The sequence below is a fragment of the Oryzias melastigma genome, linkage group LG19 (genome assembly GCF_002922805.2).
Source record: "Oryzias melastigma strain HK-1 linkage group LG19, ASM292280v2, whole genome shotgun sequence".
NCBI classification, from domain to species: domain Eukaryota; kingdom Metazoa; phylum Chordata; class Actinopteri; order Beloniformes; family Adrianichthyidae; genus Oryzias; species Oryzias melastigma.
The window spans coordinates 1,703,936-1,717,168 of NC_050530.1; the positions used below are offsets into that span (position 1 = coordinate 1,703,936).

Here is a 13,233-nt window from a genome sequence, read left to right on the forward strand (position 1 = left end):
GGCCAGGACGTCGTAGCCCCTCCCTCCCAGTCCCCGTACCAGTCGGGCTCGCTTCCCCGACCGCGGCCCGTCCCCAAACCTCGGAACAGACCCAGCATCCCTCCACCCCCCCAACCCACCACAGCCGGCAGCGAGACCAACGGGGTCTGTGGCTCCGCCTACAAGATGATGGGTGGGTGTCCTCCGTCCGTTCCCGCCGGTGTGAAGCTTCAGCTCACAGTTTAACAGCTGAGCACTAATGTGTGACTAACCGTGTGACGCCTCCACAGGTTAGAGCCGCTCCTGTGAGAGGTTTGTTGATGCTCTTCTGGCTCCGCCTCCTTTCCACAGCACTTCCTCCTCTCACTCGCTCATTCCACAACAGACCATTTCTGACATTTAATACTCCAGAAGTACAGATTAAAGTGCAGAAGTACAGACTAAAGAAAGACTCAGAATCGCAGTTTTAATCTTAAATTATTTTACACGTCCTCCATTATGAGGAAAAAAGATGTTAAAAACACGATTTTCATTGGAGTTTGTTTGAAATTTGAATGTTAAATTTTGAATGAACACTTCAATAATGGGATGTCGGCATCATTGTAAACAAGCGATGTGATTGGCTAATCACTCCACTGAGGATTAACATGTTTTTCTCCTTCTTTGTTCATTTACTTTCTTACATTTCTTCATCTTCTTTAACATCTTTCTGTTTTTCTTTAGACCTTCTTTCTTTCTTTTCTCCTGCTGATAAAATGTTTCTCCTCTGTGTTCTTTATACTCGTTTTCCTTGTTTTTCGGTTGTTTTCAGTCTTTTCATCCTTTTTTCTTTAAGAACCTGCTCTTGATGGTGTTGCTGCAGGTTTAGTGTCATCAGCCTCTAAAATAATCAAATCAAAGATTTTCTGGAATGTTTTGCATTTTATGACCTTAAACTGAGGAGTTTGATCAAACTGGACTCTTTGATTTTTACCTGAGCAGGTGCTTTTGTTCCACTTGAGTATTAAATCCCAGAAATGGTCATTTTGAATCAGCAGTTTGGGATCCTCGTCGTCACTGTGAAGGTTTGAACCGTTATGAACTCATCAAAGTTGAGCTGGAGATTCTCGTGCAGAACTTTGATGGTTTTCAAACCTTCCGACGCTGCAGAGTGGCGTGTTGAGAGCGTGCACGTCCGTCAGCACTAACGCACTCCGGGGATTTCCAGCTCCGTTTTTTTGCTTTTTCCATCTGCTCCTGCTGCACGGCTCGGTTCCACACCGCCCCCTGCTGTCGGCTCGCCGTGGAAAAAGTGACGGCGTGAGCGTCGGCCTGCGGCGGCTGCACGTGTTTGTGATTGTAATGAGGGCATGCATCTTTCTGTTTGTGCTTGTGAGCATGGAAACTCCTAACACCAGAGGAAAGAACGCCGTTTTAGCGGAAATGTTGAACTTTCTTCTGTCGTTTCTGTTGCTGTTTAGATCAAACTTTCAGGGGGCGGAGTCGAGCGTCGGTCCCTGAGCTCGCTGTGGACCAGCAGCCGCTGATGACCTCCTCCTCCTCCTCCTCTTCCTCCTTCCTGCCTCATCCCAGAGACTGTGACCTGGACACGGAGAGCACCGTCCTATAAGATGAGTCCTAACGTTTCACCTCTGACCTCCTCGTGGACGTCCCGCCGCTCTTTCTGCCGCCGCCGCAAACACTAAAGGAGCCGTGGGAGCGGACGGTTTCCGGTCTTGAACTGTATGACGGTTGGAGCAGACCGATTACTCTGAATGTTGACCTCCTTTTAAACGGCCTTAGAATCAAAGCGTGTCTTTCGGTGGTGGAACGGTGACGATGACTGCAGGTTTCCAGTCGTCTCGGACACTCTTTTGTTTTTCTATCACCTTATATTTATTTAGCGCTCATAATCGATGCAGTCTCTGGATGCCTTACCGGTTCCTCCCAGAACCGCCAGATAATCCTCCATTCCTGGACGGGCGTTCGCAGGAACGTATTGAAGCGTCAGTATTTTGGCCCTCCTGCCGCAGCGCAGGCGGGCAGAACCGGGCCCGGGTTGCACAGGTTTCTAATGAGTTTGGGTCTCTCCCACTGAGCCGAGAGCCGCCCCGACCTCTCGGCAGTGACGTGGAGTCGTGGGGTTTCTATGCGAGCCTTCGATTTTTTTGTTTGTTTTTGTCCTCGGTTCGGTTCAGATCGGACCGAGCCGGCGTATGGTACCAGCGGAGAACGTCTCAGTCGCTCTGAAGATGTTTCAGAGTTCCTTCTCTTCTGTGTTTAACTGCCTTACTGATGTGCGTCTCTGAAGAACGCCGTCGAGCTCGAGATGATGATGCTGCGTTTCCAGGCTCCTCTAGTTTCCTGTCTGTACGTGAGCTTCAGTGGTGTGATATCAAATATACTCTCTCCAAAGAAAATAAAGCATAAGAACAAAGATTTGTCTGATTCTGTTTAACTTTATGATCGTAACGTTCTCTTCTGCTACGGGGCAGAAATGACCCACTAAATCAACAAAAAACTCAATTTTATAATACAATTTTTAAATCTATTAAGCTAATAATGCATCACTAACTATCAATTTTATTCATTCTTATCATATATTTTCATACAAAATATGAAGACAATTTGTGAACATTAGTAAACACAAACCAACAGCTTTTTATAATTTGTTTTTTTATCTTTTTTTAAGTATGTTAATTTCAAAAGTACTTTAAAGTAAAATGTTGCGTCGACTTAGTGAGCATTTCATCAACTATTTAGGTTTTGTTTGTCGATTAAGTCCCTTTTTTTCTTCATAGATGCAACTTATGTGATTTAAAATAAATAGTAGTAACCACTAGAGGGCAGTGTTGGTGCACCAGTATTGGCTTTTGTCAGCATTGCAGAAGGAAGATAAAAATGATGAAAAATTCAATGGATTTAGTGGTTTGAAGTGGCGTAAATTTAGTTTTATTTTAGTGACCACATCCAGAAATCATTCATGATGTTTAATTTACATAAAAAGCAGATACAACCTTTAAAAAGCTTAATTTAAATGTGTCAAAAACCGTGGAGAAACTGATTAAAGTTAAAACCTCACAGCGAGTATATGTCAGCAGTCCAACACGGTGGCGGTAGTGTGATGGTCAGGGGGATCCTTGTAGCTGCAATCAAAATATAAATATATAATATCAACGCCCTGCGTCACAAACATGAAATAAAAATGAGGGAAATACTCATTTAAAGATTTATCCACTGGATTTAGCCGGTTGATGCTGAAGATTTAATTTTTGAGAGAAAAAAATCTCCATGAATTCCATCAAATTTAATCTTTTACTGTTTTTATTTACAAACTTGAATAAATCATCTTCCATTAAGTGTAAGATGCTCAGAGAAATACAGAAAACGACTAAGAGCTTCATGTCAGATTCTAAAAATCTCACTTTAAATTCCAAGAAACCATAAAGTAAAAGTATAAAGATAGTTACTAAGCAACAAGTCGGGATAAAAAAATAAAAAACGGTCTGAACTCATCACGAGGCTTCACGGATCAAAAGGGAACATTTTTGTAGAAACTCCTACAGGCTGTCAAGCATGGGGGTGGAGGTGGTATAATGTGGGCCTGCTGTGAAACTTTGGGAAACTTAGAAGTTGTTTTCGGGAAAAACAGTCCCGTCCTGAACCTGATGACAAATATTTCAGAAAGAAGAACGGCTCTAAAGTCTTCATCCGTCACAGGAGGAGCTACTTCAGCTTCTGATTCGAACCGCTTTGATAAAGACATAAAACTGTATAAAATTCTATGACACTTTGCTGCATTTTTCCTGTAAATAATTTAAATTTACGGTAATTATGCTTCTAAATCTTAATTTAAAATATAAAATGACTGCCTTTTTTTTCTGCTGGAAATTTGAAAAAATAAAAACAAAAGACGTTTTGATTAAAAACATTTCTTTATTGGAAAGTCTAGAGAGCACAAAACAAGAGCAAACATATAAAATTTCAACAAAAAAGTCAAATGAAATGGAAACGCTACCAGCTGCACACGTGAACACGAACCGCACCGTCATGCTTGGACTGGGACACGAAACACGACCACGACACCTGGAGCAGCTGCGTTTGCGCCTCGTTAGCCCGGCTAAAGCCGAGATGAGCAGGAAAAGAAATAATAGTGACCCGGATCCAATGAACGTGATGAACGGTGCATAGAAAAGACTAAATTTACACCTTAAACAGTAGTTCATCGTCATAGATACAACACTAGAGCACTGTAGATGAGTCATGATGTCACCATGACAACCACAGAAGCAGAATGCAGTAACTGACAGCAGGATGTTTATTTTTTTGTTTGTTTTTTCTCCCACGTTTTTATTTATGGGCGGCTGTGGTTGAAAAACGCTCCACAAACGGCAGAAATGAGGACATTCATTGTTGTTGACACTCGCCGAACCGCCCACACTACGACCTGAAACGACTCGTGCCGACGCCACCGCCAGAGGTGACCTTTTGTTGAAGTGTTGGGAGACAGGAGAGCCTGGATTTGATGGATTTCAGGTGAAACGGTGAATGACGACACGGTCAGCGAACATCCGGGCGTCAAAACCGAGCAGTAACCTCAATTATTTTAGGATTTATAACTCGTAATCTACTTCTGTTCTTGTGAAATTCATTCATCACAACAAAGGAAAACGGCTTCTGGTTCCACTTTCATCATAATCTGAAGAAACGAATCCATAGCAACCAGAGAATGTTCTTCATATCTTCATCTGACAAACATGATTAGCAACTTTTGTGCTTCTATCTTTAAATCAATTTTCCATTTTTCCTTTGCATGTGTGGGTTTTACACCCACAACACTGACATAATCATGTTAAATATATTGATTTTTATCATTCAGAACATCCTTTAACTAAAAAAAGTCATTTTAAACTGACATTTTAACAACCTTTTAAGTTTATTGAATATTTAACGGATTTAATAACAGGATTTATTGCATCAAAGGGTAAATTTTCACAAAAATGACCTCCTAAAAATATCCAAAATAATTCTTTTAGTTTTATGTCTTGGCCCACCCTCACTGACTGAGCGGCTGGTCAGATTTGCATGTGTAAAATTCATGAAAAAAAAATGTTTTTTTCTAAATCTACTCTTCTAATTGCAACATTTATCCTAAATAGCTTACCAACGACGACCGAGAAGTTAGCAAACAATCGACAAAAATCCTTAGGAAGAATGCTGTTTTTTTGTTTTTTTAATGATTCAAGATGGCGGCCCTTCTCTCAAGGTCAAAGGTTGACGAAACTCCAGTGGTGGTTGTAGACTTAAGCTGGCGTGATGTGTATGAAATTTCATTATAATCGCTGGACTAAAAGTTTCTTTTCCTATATTGTGGGAAAACGTTAAAATCACCAAATCTGAAAATGGCCGCTTCTCCGTTAGTTTTATCTCCATAGCAACCATTTTATTTTTTGATCGCCTGGAGGTAATGAACAGGTCTATGTCGTTTTTAGAAGAATCGGTTAAAGTAATTTTTGGAATTTCCTTAGCAACGGAGGTTCTTGTTAGCCACGCCCTCATTCCTGATATGCTCATATCAACTGACATATCATTTTGTTCAGCTTGAGCTAACGATTCATGTATTCAATTATCACGATGCTAATCAAAATCTACAAATTCTAAAACCACATTTTTTCCAGAGGAGCTTCCTGATAATGCTTGAGGAGATGGATCCAAATCCTTAGGAGGTATTTGAATTTGTAAAAGGTACTAAAAGAGATTCTTCTTTAAAATTCAAGATGGCGCCTCTAATTTAGGTCAACAAAACCTCGGTTGTGATTTTAGACTTAACCTAGTGGTGAGAAATAGTATAAAAATTTCTCAAACTAAAGTTTGAAATTTCAAAATGTCCGCTTTTCTGTTAGTTTTGTCTCCATAGCAACCATTTTATTTTTTGGTCGACTGGAGGTAACGAACAGATGTATGTAATTTTTAGAAGAATCAGTGAAAGTAATTTTTGAAATTTCCTTAGCAACGGCTGTTTTTGTTAACCACGCCCACATTTCTAAAGTATTTATATTGACTGACACATAATTTTGTTCAGCTTGAGTTACTGATTCATGTATTTAATTATCACAATATTTTGGTAAAGAAATTTGAAAAAAGGGGAAGATGCCACTTTTGCTAGCTCGCCACGCTAATGCTAATCAATATCTAGAATTAAAATGTGTTTATTTTGACTCAGACTTAACCTAGTGGCGCAAAAATGTATGAAAATCTCTCAAATAAAAGTTTGTTGTCGTGCAAAAATTGTGAAAATGACCAAATTTCTGTTTGCTACAAAATGGCCGCCAAGCCGTAGGTTCTGTGGCCATCCCATAATAATTTCAAAACTTCCTTTGGAAATACCAGAAACGTTTGTTTTGGTTTTATAAGCAGATTTTGAATTTTTGGATGGATTTTGAATGAATTTCTTTTTTTTTTTTAATGGTTTCTTCCATTGTGATGTCATCGTTATGGGGGAGGGGCATGAACAATGTCCAAAACTGATTTCCTTGGGTGATAAAGGGCCAAATTTTAACTCAAAGGTGCAGAAAGATCAAAACATTGTAAAAACAATGTGGTTCTTACGGACATAAATATTGTTTTTATGTAGAATTTTTGTGTTTTTATCCTCAAAAAGATCATGTTTGGTTTTCAAACTTTGAAGCTTTAATCAGCAGAGTCGAACCAGAAGTGGGTTAAACTCCTTCTCTTCCTTCATGTCCTCACCGGTCCACAGTAAATACCAAAACTCATAAATCCTGCTCTGTGGGAGGCAGTGAATGCATCATTTAGCTGCTTGTGAATTCCTCTTTTTTACAGTTCTTAAATAGGATCTGATAGAAAATATAAACTTTAATGTTCTATAATAAACATCTGTGGTGGTACCTAAGCCTCCCTCTGATGTGGGAGTCTTTCATGATGGTCTGACGTCCAGATTGTAGAAACACATCTCTGCCCGAGCAGCACCTGCAGCTCTGCTGTGGTGTGACGCGGCGAGTTTCTCTGGACGACGGCGTCTCTGTTCCTGTCGAGTCTCTGGGTGTGATTTGGCACTTTGGTTGTGGAGAGCAGAGCGAATGTCTCCGGTTTCCTACCAGGCCAGAGGGGACGACAGTCTGGGGCTCCGGGGGTTTTCTGGAGACTGAGTCTCGCTGAGCGCTCTCTGGAAGACAGAACCTGGACTGAGTCGGACTCCTCTCATCGAAATACATTATTTATTCCTCTGTCAGCTGCACTTTGCATCTGTAGCTAAAACCCCCACGGCTATGCAGGGAGGAGGGAGTCGGTCAGCATTCATTAAAAAAAAAAAAAACGTTTAGAGTTTACCTCAAACTTGGTCATGAACTCTGCAAAGATGCCAAAAAACGACTCTGTGCTGGTGGACTTGCTGTCTTCTCCGAAGTAAGAGGCCACTTTGGAGAACTCCTCCATGGCTCGGTTCTGCAGGGACTCCAGAGACTGGATGGCAGGATGGCTGTTCTCCAGGAAACTCTGCAGATATTAGAACATGAGATTCCTCCGTTCAGATCAGAGGTCTGGAACCTGCAGCTCCACAGACACATGTGGCTGTTATCTCTAAAATAGAGGCTCTCTGGATGAAGAAGGAAAAACTATATAGTTTTTATAGTAAGCATGACTTAATTAGCATTTATCACTGTTGTGATCCTGTTTATCTTGATTGGGTGAAGCTCCTTTACGTACGATTTCAGCTTGTAAAAACTCAATCACACTTTTAGCAATTTCAGTAATCTTGGAAAAAGCTTTTAAATATATTCATGGACTGTGTTTCAATCTTTTATAATAATAAAAAAAAAATACAAATATTTTAGCAGCATGCTTTCTGGCTAATTTGTTATCTACTTTTTTTAGGCTAATTGAGAGTTTAGCTTCTACTTAAGCAACATGCTAACGTTTTTGGCTAACTTGTTATCTACTGGGAGTTTTAGGCTAATTTAAATTTTAACTTCTATTTTAGCTATATGCTAACGTTTTTGGCTAATTTGTTATCTACTGGGGTTTTTCGGCTAATTTAGAGTTTAGTTTCTACTTTAGCAACATGCTAACGTTTTTGGCTAATTTGTTATCTACTGGGGTTTTTCGGCTAATTTAAAGTTTAACTTCTGTTTTAGCTATATGCTAACGTTTTTGGCTAACTTGTTATCTACTGGGGTTTTTAGGCTAATTTAAAGTTTAACTTCTATTTTAGCTATATGCTAACGTTTTTGGCTAATTTAGTTTACTGAGGGGTTTTAGGCTAATTTTGGAGTTCAGCTAGTACTTAAGCAAAGAGCATGTTTTTTTGGTTAATTTGGTATCTATTACAAGGAGGCAAAAAAAAAAAAAAAATCACATCTTGAGAGACTCGTTCGTTTGTATTCTTCATCCAGAATCATCAGGATTTTGACTGAAATGAGTGAAAAAGCAGCAACGATCTAAAGAAAATCTCAGTGGAGGATATTTATTCAAAGCAAAATCTCAGAAATAAACAAACCTCTGCAGGAAAAACTAATACTCTGATAAAGTTAAATATGAAAACTCTGCATGTGGAGTCTTACGCTCATCACAGACGTGAAGTGGTCCTCGGGGGTGGCGGGGATCTTCTGACAGGCCGTCCTGATGTCCTGGATGGTGGAGTGGAGGTCGCTCAGCTCGGATGTGATGACTCTCTGGTTCACTGTTAGAAGAACCGAAGAACAGCCGTCAAACTCTGGTTTTAGATCCACTAAATCTATTAGTTGTTCCTGTCAAAACGACAAGAAAGACGTTTTAAAGACTGAGGGATACACAAGGCCCCCGGACCTTGACTTTGACCCGTGAACTTGGTGCTTACAGTTTTTTGGTTTGATGAGGGGTAAAGAAACGTGGTTGGTACCTTTAGCGGCCAGAGGAACGGTCGTGAGGTCTCTGGGAAAGTTCAGCAGCTCAGGAAAGTGTTGGCACAAAGATTTGGCCAAAATGTGGAGAAACGTGGACTTCCCGTCCACCGTCTTGGTCGTGCTCAACTGCGGAGGGAAAAGGTTGAAACGTGAAACCGTGATTGGCACGATTCAAAGGGAGGAGGCGTGGCCACGTGTGTCACCTCAGTGAGGAAGTTGATCTTAAAACTGGTGGTTCTGTGGCTCTTCGGCTGCCCGTTGTTCAGATAGTTCCCCATGGCGAGAACAAACTGTTGGCAGAATAAAACACGTCAAAAACATGGATTTGAACAGATTCCGCCTCTGATCAGACGAGTCTCACCTCCAGGATTTTAGCCAGCTTCTTGCTGCTCCTGAGCTCCACTGAAGCTCTGTAGATGTAATCAAAGGCCACCTTCATCTCCTCCGTCTTCTCCTGCAGAGTCGTCTTAAAGTGCAGACTCCGCAGGCGAGTCTTGTACTCGGGCACCATCAGCATCTGGAATGCACAAACGTCCCGTCAGCCCCAACGAACTCGTTGTGGTTCGGTGTCTTCTCTGGACTGAAGGCAGAACCTGGAAGATGAACTGGTCCGGCTCGCTCAGCTTGTTGGGGTCTTCGTCGAACTGCTCGTACTGCTTGACCTCGTCTTGGTCGGGCGCGTAGAGCAGCATCTGCTTGATGTGAGCCGGCTCCAGCCGGTCCGTGTTCATGTTCATCAGCACGTCGCGCAGCTCGGAGGGGGACAGCTTCAGGTGGGCGATGAGGATGGCTGCAGAGAAAGGGGAGGAGCCTGAGACGAAGAGCGCCAAGTCTCTAGATGCCCTAGTGCACGGGTCAGCATCTTTTAACAGTTAGAGGCCTCGTTTTCACTGATTAAAACCCAGAAGGAGTCGTATAGTACTGCCTCAGCGGCTGCTACACGCCCCTCCCCCTCTTTCACCCCAGTCGGAGCTACACGAAACAAAAGGGGTTTTCAAAATGGCGCCTTTCTGTTATTTTAACTCCATAGCAACCGTTTGATTTATGGGTTGTCTGAGAGTGACGAACAAGAAGAAGAATCAGCAAAAGTAAACTTTTGGATTACCTTGGTAACGGAGGATTTTTGTTAGCCACGCCCACATTCCTAATATGTTCATATCGTACGTCATAGTTGCAAACGCTGGTGAGTGGACCCTCTGTTGCCATGGCGATACCTCCTGGAGTAAATGGATCCCCAACATATGCTCTCCTCATAGCAGAACTGGATGTTTCTCTGGTGGCTTCAGGTTTCTAGTTTCCTGTTTCCGATTTGTTCTACGGACTGATGGTCATGTTGGTGAATCTGATGAAGAGTCATTTTAGAATGACTGTCATGTTTTAAAAGGTTGATAAAGTTTTTGTTCATCGGTTGTTTTTGTTTATGAACCTCTGAGCTGCTTGATTTTGAATCCATAAAAAAGATTAGATTAGATTAGATTAGATTAGATTAGATTGGGTTAGGTTGGGATTAGATACTATGGGATGAGATTGGATTAGATTAGATTGAATGGGATTATGTCATGTTAGATTGGATTTGGATGGAATTAGGTTGGGCCGGGTTAGATGGGATGAGATTGAATTGGACTAGATTAGGTTAGATTAGACTGGGTTGGATTAGATTGGGATGGCGTTGGGTTGGGTTAGATGGGATTGGATCAGGTTATATTAGATTGTAAAGGATTAGATTCAATTAGATTAGATTAGATTAGATTAGTTTAGATTAGATTAGGTTGGGTTGGGTTAAAAAGGATGATATTGAACTGGATTAGATCAGATTAGAATGTAATTGGATAAGATTAGATAGGGTTGGGTTAGATAGGATAGAATGAGATGAGATTGGGTTGGATTAGATTAGATTAGATTAGATTAGATTAGATTAGATTAGATTAGATTAGATTAGATTAGACTGGGATGGAAATAGGTTGGGTTGGATGTAATAAAATTAAATTAGATTAGATTAGATTAGATTGGAATGGGTTGGGATTAGGTTAGATGAGATAGAATGGGATGAGATTGAGTTGGATTGGATTAGATTGGGATGGAATTGGGTTAGATGGGATTGGATCAGATTGTATTAGATTAGATTAGATTGGGTTGGAATGAGTTGGGATTAGGTTAGATGGGATAGAATGGGATGAGATTGGGTTGGATTGGATTAGATTGGGATGGAATTGGATTAGATGGGATTGGATCAGATTGTATTAGATGAGATCAGAGTAGAACTAAAGTTTAAATCTAAAAACTCAAATCCAGCACACAGATGTAGTTTCCTTTTCAAACCTTTTTAAAGATGATCATCTTCACAAGAAGCCATCTCAAGTGGTTTCAGTGGACAAGAATCTTTTCGTGGAGCTCTGCTCTACGAAGCTTTCACCAACCATGACACGAACACAAAACAACTAGAGCAGAAAGGAGGCGTGTACTCACAGGCGTTGTAGGCCTTCTTATGGGACAGAATCTCCACCACGTCTTTCTTTTTAAAGTTCTCCGGTAGGAAGGCTGGCTCTGGAGGAGAGACTGATAATTTTAACAGGAGTGTAAGGATCTGTTCTCCAGGCACCAGGAGGTCAGAATAAGTCACAGAGTCCCTAGATGGCAGATTGATGACTTAATAACACAGCTCTGCTATTAGATGAAGGAAAACCTCATCCATTAAAGCCCCCCCCCCCAGCAGGTCTGTGTTATTATTGGACTCAGACAAGGCAGAAAAGTTATGGTGCCGCATGGAGAATGGATTTGCAGGTGATTGGAGCAGCTCCAAACATGGATAACATCAGAACTGTGGAGGCACACACAGAAACAGGTGATTTGAACTGTTACCCAGATGCTTTTTGAGGATAGAGACACAAAGACAACACCATGAAAATGACATGAAATGATGAGTGTTTCTGTTAAACATGATTCCAAATAAATCGTACTGGATCTACGCTGAGTCCCAAAGTGCAGGTCCAGGTCCAGGTACTTCACCATGTCGCTCAGCTTGTCGTAGTCCGATTCCTCTCCGAGCTACAACAGACAAAGACACTCTGTTTACTTGAATCTGATTTGTGATCGAGAGTTGGGAACAGTTTCAGGTTCTGACACAAAGTCTATTTTCTGAAAGCAGATTGCTCCTTTGATGCTGCTGTGACTCATCTGAGGAACAGAAGACTTTCCAAATATGGCAGAAGAGGTGTAGGCGGAGTGAGAAACTCCTCCAAAGTGAGAAGGTGATGACAAACTCTGTGGGTTTTTTTGTTTGTTTTTCATAACTGAATCCAATTAAAGCCACAAGTGGCATTGAACGTCCCACAGATGTTACCCTCCCCCGCACCTCGCCAACCTGCCTCTGCTACTCCGGTCAGAGCTACATGTAGCAAATTCATGAATATGTTTTCAAAATGGTGGCTTTTCTGTTCGTTTTATCTCCATAGCAACCATGTAATTTTTTGGTCGTCTGGTGGTAACAAACAAGACTATGTCATTTTTAGAAGGACTGTTAAAACTAAATTTTTGGATTTCCTTGGCAACGGAGGTTTTTGTTAACCACGTCCACATTCCTATTATGTTTAAATTGTATGTTATGTTGTTTCGTTCAGCTTTATCCAAGGAATTATATATTACATTTTAACAATAACCTGGTAAAAAATATACCAGCAACAGCAAAACGACACATTTGCTAGCTTGAAATCGAAAAATTTTATTTCCAACACTTTTTCCTAAATAGCTTCCCAATGATGCTTAAGGAGTTAGGAGACGATGAATCATAATTCCAAGGAGGAGTTTGAACCAGTAGAAGAGTATCTCAAGATGGCCGCCTTTTCTCAAGATCACAGGTCAACAAAACTTTGTTTGTTGTTGTAGACTTAATCTAGCTGCATGTGTGTAAAATTTGTGCAGATCGCTCAAATAGTTTCTCGATGATGCTTGAGAATTTAGGATTCGATAGATCAAAATCCCATGGAGGGGTGTGAGTTTGTAGAAGATACTTAATTCAAGATGGCCGCCTTTTCGTGAGGTCAGAAGTCAACAAAATTTCGTTTGTTGTTGTAGACTTTGTTGCATGTGTGTGAAATTTTGTGCAGATCGCTCAAATAGCTTCCCAATGATGCTCGGTGAGTTAAGAGGCGATAGATCAAAACGCCTAATTAGACACTTAATTACAAAATGGCCGTCAAGCCACAACTCCCGTAGCCATCCCATAATAACCATAAAAGGAAGAAAGCTGACAGAATGAAACCAGCTCACCTGACCCCAGATGGTTCCCTCAGAGTTCTCCACCTGCTCCCAGCGCAGCCTCTTCACACTCATGTGGTTGGCGTCTGAGGTGGGGTGGCCCGGCTTGGGCAGCGGGGGC

At 41.3% G+C, this 13,233-nt stretch overlaps 2 protein-coding genes and 1 long non-coding RNA gene across 4 annotated transcripts in view; 2 read left to right on the forward strand and 1 right to left on the reverse strand.

The window, feature by feature from the left end:
- arhgap17a (Rho GTPase activating protein 17a) overlaps positions 1 to 2,397 on the forward strand; it is a gene marked incomplete in the record, with an annotated part of 38,073 nt that extends 35,676 nt beyond the window's left edge. The window contains 2 exon segments of the mRNA XM_024285681.2: positions 1 to 172; positions 1,440 to 2,397. Of these exon segments, the coding sequence (XP_024141449.1) occupies positions 1 to 172; positions 1,440 to 1,588 (321 nt within the window).
- A 1,477-nt stretch (positions 2,398 to 3,874) lies between these two features.
- The window catches only part of grid2ipb (glutamate receptor, ionotropic, delta 2 (Grid2) interacting protein, b), a gene marked incomplete in the record, with an annotated part of 45,775 nt that continues 36,416 nt past the window's right edge, over positions 3,875 to 13,233 (reverse strand). Inside the window, 10 exon segments of the mRNA XM_036216957.1 lie at positions 3,875 to 7,144; positions 7,309 to 7,473; positions 8,538 to 8,656; positions 8,855 to 8,984; positions 9,062 to 9,148; positions 9,220 to 9,375; positions 9,452 to 9,648; positions 11,325 to 11,402; positions 11,816 to 11,903; positions 13,125 to 13,233. Coding sequence (XP_036072850.1) covers positions 7,073 to 7,144; positions 7,309 to 7,473; positions 8,538 to 8,656; positions 8,855 to 8,984; positions 9,062 to 9,148; positions 9,220 to 9,375; positions 9,452 to 9,648; positions 11,325 to 11,402; positions 11,816 to 11,903; positions 13,125 to 13,233 — 1,201 coding nt within the window.
- Positions 4,371 to 13,233, forward strand: part of LOC112154604 — a 25,729-nt gene continuing 16,866 nt past the window's right edge. The window contains exon 1 of one of the 2 annotated variants that reach the window (XR_004949707.1): positions 4,371 to 4,502. This is a non-coding gene — a long non-coding RNA (uncharacterized LOC112154604). The remainder of the gene's footprint in view (positions 4,503 to 13,233) is intronic. The other variant, XR_002920671.2, reaches the window with a different exon arrangement.